This window comes from Arachis ipaensis, chromosome B02 (assembly GCF_000816755.2).
Source record: "Arachis ipaensis cultivar K30076 chromosome B02, Araip1.1, whole genome shotgun sequence".
In the NCBI taxonomy this organism is placed as follows: Eukaryota; Viridiplantae; Streptophyta; class Magnoliopsida; order Fabales; family Fabaceae; genus Arachis; species Arachis ipaensis.
The window spans coordinates 100,830,577-100,836,595 of NC_029786.2; the positions used below are offsets into that span (position 1 = coordinate 100,830,577).

General features: G+C 34.7%; 1 protein-coding gene across 1 annotated transcript in view; it reads right to left on the bottom strand.

Moving 5' to 3' along the window:
• Nucleotides 875-6,019, bottom strand: part of LOC107627842 (disease resistance protein TAO1-like) — a 6,210-nt gene continuing 1,065 nt past the window's right edge. Inside the window, exons 2-6 of the mRNA XM_021117070.1 lie at nt 5,339-5,840; nt 3,988-5,083; nt 3,519-3,869; nt 2,721-2,922; nt 875-2,153 (exon numbers count right to left, since the gene is read on the bottom strand). Coding sequence (XP_020972729.1) covers nt 1,411-2,153; nt 2,721-2,922; nt 3,519-3,869; nt 3,988-5,083; nt 5,339-5,790 — 2,844 coding nt within the window. The 5' untranslated portion in view covers nt 5,791-5,840 and the 3' untranslated portion in view covers nt 875-1,410. The remainder of the gene's footprint in view (nt 2,154-2,720; nt 2,923-3,518; nt 3,870-3,987; nt 5,084-5,338; nt 5,841-6,019) is intronic.

Consider the following 6,019-nt stretch of genomic DNA (forward strand, 5'->3'; position numbering starts at 1 on the left):
AGACTTTAAAATTAAAATAAATTGAATATAAGTAAAATAAAAGATTATTATATATATTATAATTTGTTTATATAATAGTAAGAAGCATCCCATCATAGTGGTAACTATGATTATCTTCCTTGTATTTTTTGGGGCAAGCATTTGAACCCCTTTTGAAGCATTTTGACAAATTTTCCAAATATCACAAGTTTGACACTTGGTAGCACTGGAGCATATGGACCACGGTAGACTTGCAGAGAGCTGGAGCGTTGTAGATTCGCCTTCAACCGAAGCAGTTTGGTACGGTCCAATTCTCACCGGGTTGACCGGAACACTAAGTCACTAACCATCCGTCAAAGCAGAACGCCAGAACCCACTGGCCCTAGAGCATATGGAGCACGATAGACTTGCAGAGAGCGGGTTGACCGGAACACTAATGATCCTACTTCTAGAACATACCAGTAGTCATCTTCATTGAATAGCCTGACCGCAAAGAAGTTATTCCCTAGATCAATCAAGTCTAGCCCTCCAGATTTCGCCCACATTGTGTCGAGCCTTCTCTTAAGTACCCCGTAAGAAACACTACTCCTTCCCAACAACTTGATAATCAAGGTATGTTTCCACGACCTTTCTAGTCTTTTCTTCTCAGCTCTATTTACTTGGATGTTGAAAATGCCATTCTGTAAACGGTTCACAGTGATGGAAGGAATTGCTCTCTCCTCCTTTCGTACCCTCCTGTAAGCTTCCCTTTGTGCTTGGCTCCAATCCAACATTTCTTCCATCATCCCCGATTCCTCTTCATCGTAAGACTCCCCTTCGTTGGTCATTTCCTCATCCGAGTCTTCAGAGTCCTCATTGTTTTCTGTGCTACCATGAATTACCAGGTCAGCATATGTTCCTTCTTCCTTTGACTCCCACAAAAGTGGTCTTCTCGTACATTCAATCCTCCTTTCTGGGGATCCTGAAAGTCTCTCCGATATAAGTGCCCCCATCATTTCAAAGTTTTTTCTTGCTCCTCTGCAGTTGGTCAGCCTCCTCCACGGTCGTATCTCCTCCAATAAAATCACCCTTTAGTTAAACAAGATACAATTTGACTACTTGTCAATTACCATCTTCTGTCTTAGTTTCTTTTGATTATTATTGGGTCAATATGGTTAGTTAGGCGAATTTTAATTAATAATGATTGTAATGTTACTATAATTGTTTCATAAGGTAATGAAAAGTTAAAAAAAAAAACAAGCTATACTAATGCTTAAGGTAACACAAATGCATGGAGAACTTGAGATTTTTTTTTCTGATATGATAATTATGTACATGTAATACAGGTAAATGATGATTTCGGTGTGTAATTTACGAACAGAAATATTTGATAACAAAAAATAGTCAGCTTGTCTTCATTAACCAAAAATTGTAGTCAGAACTCCAACAATCTCAGAAATGTGCATACATACTACAACTAGCAAGAAAATAGAACTCAGCAATTAAGCAACAAAAAACAAAAACAAACAAAAACAGAGAGGTGAGCATGTCTTCATTGCAGCACTTGACATATTCACGAATAGCATCAATTGAATCTTTCTTTAAATTTGGGCAATTCCTGAATGAAAAAACCGTGCCTCCAATATAATACTCCTTTTCGTAGAATGCGAGGTGTTGTTGGAGTAGTTCAGGTGTTGGAGTGAACACTCTCTCCAACGATTTGCAGTTATTGGCTGTTAAACAATGGAGGGATGGTGGAATTCGAGGCATTGACCGGAGCACCGTGCAACTGGTTAAGTAGAGATTTCTGAGGCGTGGAAGGTGTCTGATGGTTTCTGGAATGCTCTTCACGTTAGTTTCCCTGAGTGATAACGACTCTAACAATGATAAGTTGCTGATGTTATGTGGGATTTCATACAACTTATCACATTGATCCAAGTCTAGCTGTGTTAAAGAAGATAAGGCATCAAATAAGATGTATAGATTTGATGCGTCTAACTTTATGCACCCTCCAAGATAAAGCACTTTAAGAGTGGTGAGATTAGAAAAGCTGTCTGGCAGATGCATCAGATTCACACATCCATCCAAGTTTAAGTATTGAAGCTTGGAGCGGGAAGTATGTGATGATCCTGAGCACGATGATGTTGATGATGCTGATGCTTCACTCAATACTTCCTTCTTCACTTCACACCACCCTAAACCATGTAAACGTAAGAAAGAAAAAAAAAATTTCAATGAGCTTATAATGTATTTATTAAAAAGAATTTAGATGTTTCCAATATTAATAAATTTAACAAGATAACAAATGACAATTATTAGTAAAATCTTAAGGGAATATATTTAAAGCATTGATGTCATATAAATTACTTATATCTCTAGCATACTTTCTCTCACAGAAAACTTTTTCTGAAATTATGTGAATTTTGAAATTTGTTATTGAAACTCTAATACCATGTTACAAAATTACTTGTTCCGAAAAATTGAGCTGAGAGGAGAAGTTATACTGATAGCTATATCTTTAACAATACTATAATCAATACAAAAAAATAAAATAAAAAAATAGAAAAAAAAAACACAAAAGAATGAAAATGTTAAAAAGAAAACACAACAATCATAAGGATGGGGAGGAGAAAGAGGAAAAAATTAGTGCAACATATGAGAAGGGGGAAAAAAGCTGAAAAAGAAAACTTGATTGGGAGATATTAAAAAGGGATTTGTTCATTTAACACTAATAATGTTACTTTTATATTAAGGCATCTCACCTGGAAGTTTCTCAAGCCTTCGGCAATTCCATAGGGTCACCGTAACAAGTTTTGGGAGAGAAAAAATTGATGGGTGAACCGAAAGCAAATTTATGCATCCCATGAGTTCTAATTCTTGAAGACTCAAGGCTTTAGATAAATCTGGAATCTCGATCAATTGTTTGGATCCATTAAGAACAATCCTTTTCATATTTGGTATATCCTAAAATGAATAAAAATATACAAAATTAGATGCTTCATGCTAGTAATTGATTCAGAAAATAAATAACTAGATTAAACTCTACAAAATTAAGGATTAGCTGGCAAGAGGATAATAGATTGACTTTCATTCATTTAACTTTCTTTTATAATTTTGGCATCGAATATCTTGTATACATCCTAGTCGTCCATCTAATTAATGATTTGAATTATAAATGCATCATCATGCATGTGCAATGGTGGAGTCATCGGATATTCAGATATGCAAATGGAACCCGTTGAAAAAGTGTAGTTGATTTTGGAAAATCATTCAGAGTGTGGGAGAAATGACATCACTATGTTTTAAAAAGTTTTCATCTGAGGGAACCGTTTTGGAAACTCAGTGGCCAATTCGGTGATTCTCTTTTTCATAATTTGATAATGTCATTTCACACATGATCATACTTGATGTTTTTACATTGTATATCGGCATTATCAAAAATAAGAATGACATTATCTATTTCGTGTAATATAATTTGATTTCGCATGAATTGAATGCAGTTGAATAAAGAATTGAAGTAAACCCACATATAATATAGTACAATATAATTTTTCACTTACCTGTACACCATCCCAGAGCTTTTCAACGCGACTTTCTTTCATACGAAGTTCAACAAGACACTCTGCATTGAATGTTGTTGGAAAGGATTTCGCAGGGTAATTGTCCCAATGAAAGAGTCGTAGTTTCTGTGGCAGTATTTCAAGACCTTCTGGAAGATGCACTTGGCATGTGTTATTATCCGAACAATAATAATAATAATAGTAATAATCACTGCTATTATTATTATTATTATTGAAATAAAACCTCAGAAGTTTTAGATTTTCCATTCTAGCAAACAAATGAGGACTTAGGCTTATGTCAGCACTAACACTTGACATGTTCCAGGTTAAGCTTTCAATATGGTCCGTGCCCTGTCCAAAACAACTAAATCTACTTAATTATATGTATCATGGAATAATAACCATAGAATTTTCTTTAATTATTTTATCTATTTTAAATGGAAAAATGTCACAATAAAAGTTTTCATACCTCTCTATGTTTCAATACACGATGAATGTCATGAGGATCCCATAAATGACGTTGTTCTCCAGGCTTATTGATGCTTTGTTGACGCACAATCCATCGGCCCATTTCTCGAATCAAGTCATGCATGGATACACAATGTTGAATACTTATAAGAGCTCTATCTTGGAGAGTTTTTAATGCAATAGATGTTGAGTAACCACAAGCATCTAATAAATTCTCTACAGTATCCTTTCCTTCATCCTCTTTGAAGAAACAAGCAACATATAAAAATATGCTCTTCTCTTGGTGATCCAATCCTTCATAACTTAATCTCAACACATTATGAATCTCTGGAAAGGGCATTTTCTGAAGCTTCTGGAATTGACATTCCCATTCTTCAAAGCATTTGCCATAAAGAAAAGAACCCAAAACTTTCAATCCTAATGGGATGCCTTTAGCATATTCAACCATTTTCGACACAAGATTATGCCAGTGCAATTCAAGGCAATGCCCATCAGTTCCATCAAAGGCATGCAAACTTAGCAGCTGTCGGGCATCACTAGATTCCAATGCCTTTACTTTGTATATGTCATCTGCTTCTTTACAAATTGCATGTTTATCCCTAGTTGTAACAATGATTCTACTACCAGGACCCAACCAATTATGTCCTCCAACTAAGTTTGTGATTTGATCAGAAGTACTAACATCGTCAAGAACAACAAGAATCTTTCTGCGACGAAGTTTTCTCAAAACATGTTTCGGTACTCCGTTGGGAACACCAATGTTTAAATCTTTTTCGTCTGTGAATACAGAAAGAATTTTGTCTCTTAATTGAATTATTCCCCACTTCTCTGACTCCTTTCTGACATTTGCTAGGAAATGACGACTTTCATATTGAGAACACAATTTGTTAAATAATACAGTGGCAATAGTAGTCTTACCAATGCCACCCATGCCCCAAATTCCTATAACACGAATATCTTTTGAGCCATTGGCAAAAACTATTGACTCAAGTTCGTCGACTGGTTTATTAATTCCAACAAGGCCTTGAAAGTCATAAGCTGGGTGCATATCATCTAAAGTTTTCAAAATGTGTTTGACAACTTCTTCCTCACTTCTGCTGACAAAGAAAAGAGCATCATCATTATCATATCATCATTATTATTAATGGAAATTGAAAAATTCTTCTAACTTATAAAAAGATTAATTATAGTTTCACCTATGATTGGATGTTTGTTGTTTAATTTCTATCTAAAAAATAAAAAAAATAGCTCGTGCATTTCAAAAGTTTAGAACAAAAATGTCATATATTTAAAAAAAGAAACACAAACCTAAAATTTTTGGAATGGAATCCTGATAAACCTGAGACTCCCTTCAGTGCAGCTCTCCATTTATTGACTTTGTCCTTGAAATCATTTTCATGTTTTCATGTTTAACAAATGCTTCTGCATAGGACCTCTTCTGATGTCGCACTTCTGAAGGCTCTACATTGTAGAAAATAGGTATGATGATTTGACCCTTCTCTTTTTGGCATTCAGTTATTTTGACAAGCTCTTCTAAGCACCATTTCGAAGAGGCATAGTCTTTCGAGAAAATAACTAATGCAATTTGTGATTGTTCAATTGCTGCGAAAAGTGCTGGTAATATTTCATTTCCTTCTTTAAGGTTATAATCTACATATACATGAATCTTTTTCTGACGTAATGCTGTAAGCAAATGGCTGAAAAAGCCACAGCGAGTGTCTGAACCTCTAAAACTTATGAAGACGTCATATTTGAATTGAGGAGCAGTGGATGAAGAAGAAGAAGAAGAAGAAGAAGAAGTCATCTTATAGAAACCAATATGCCAATGTAGTCAGCAGCAGTCTTCTTTATGATCTACAACAGAGAAGATTTTGACTTAGAGAAAATAACAAGCATTGAAAAACATATGGAGCAGATAATGATGATGTGAAGAATCTCATTGATGACTGTTTGAATCTACATCTATATATACAGGTTAATCCTGGTCTTTGTGGTAAATTACAATATATATTTTTATTGGCTATAAAAAATAT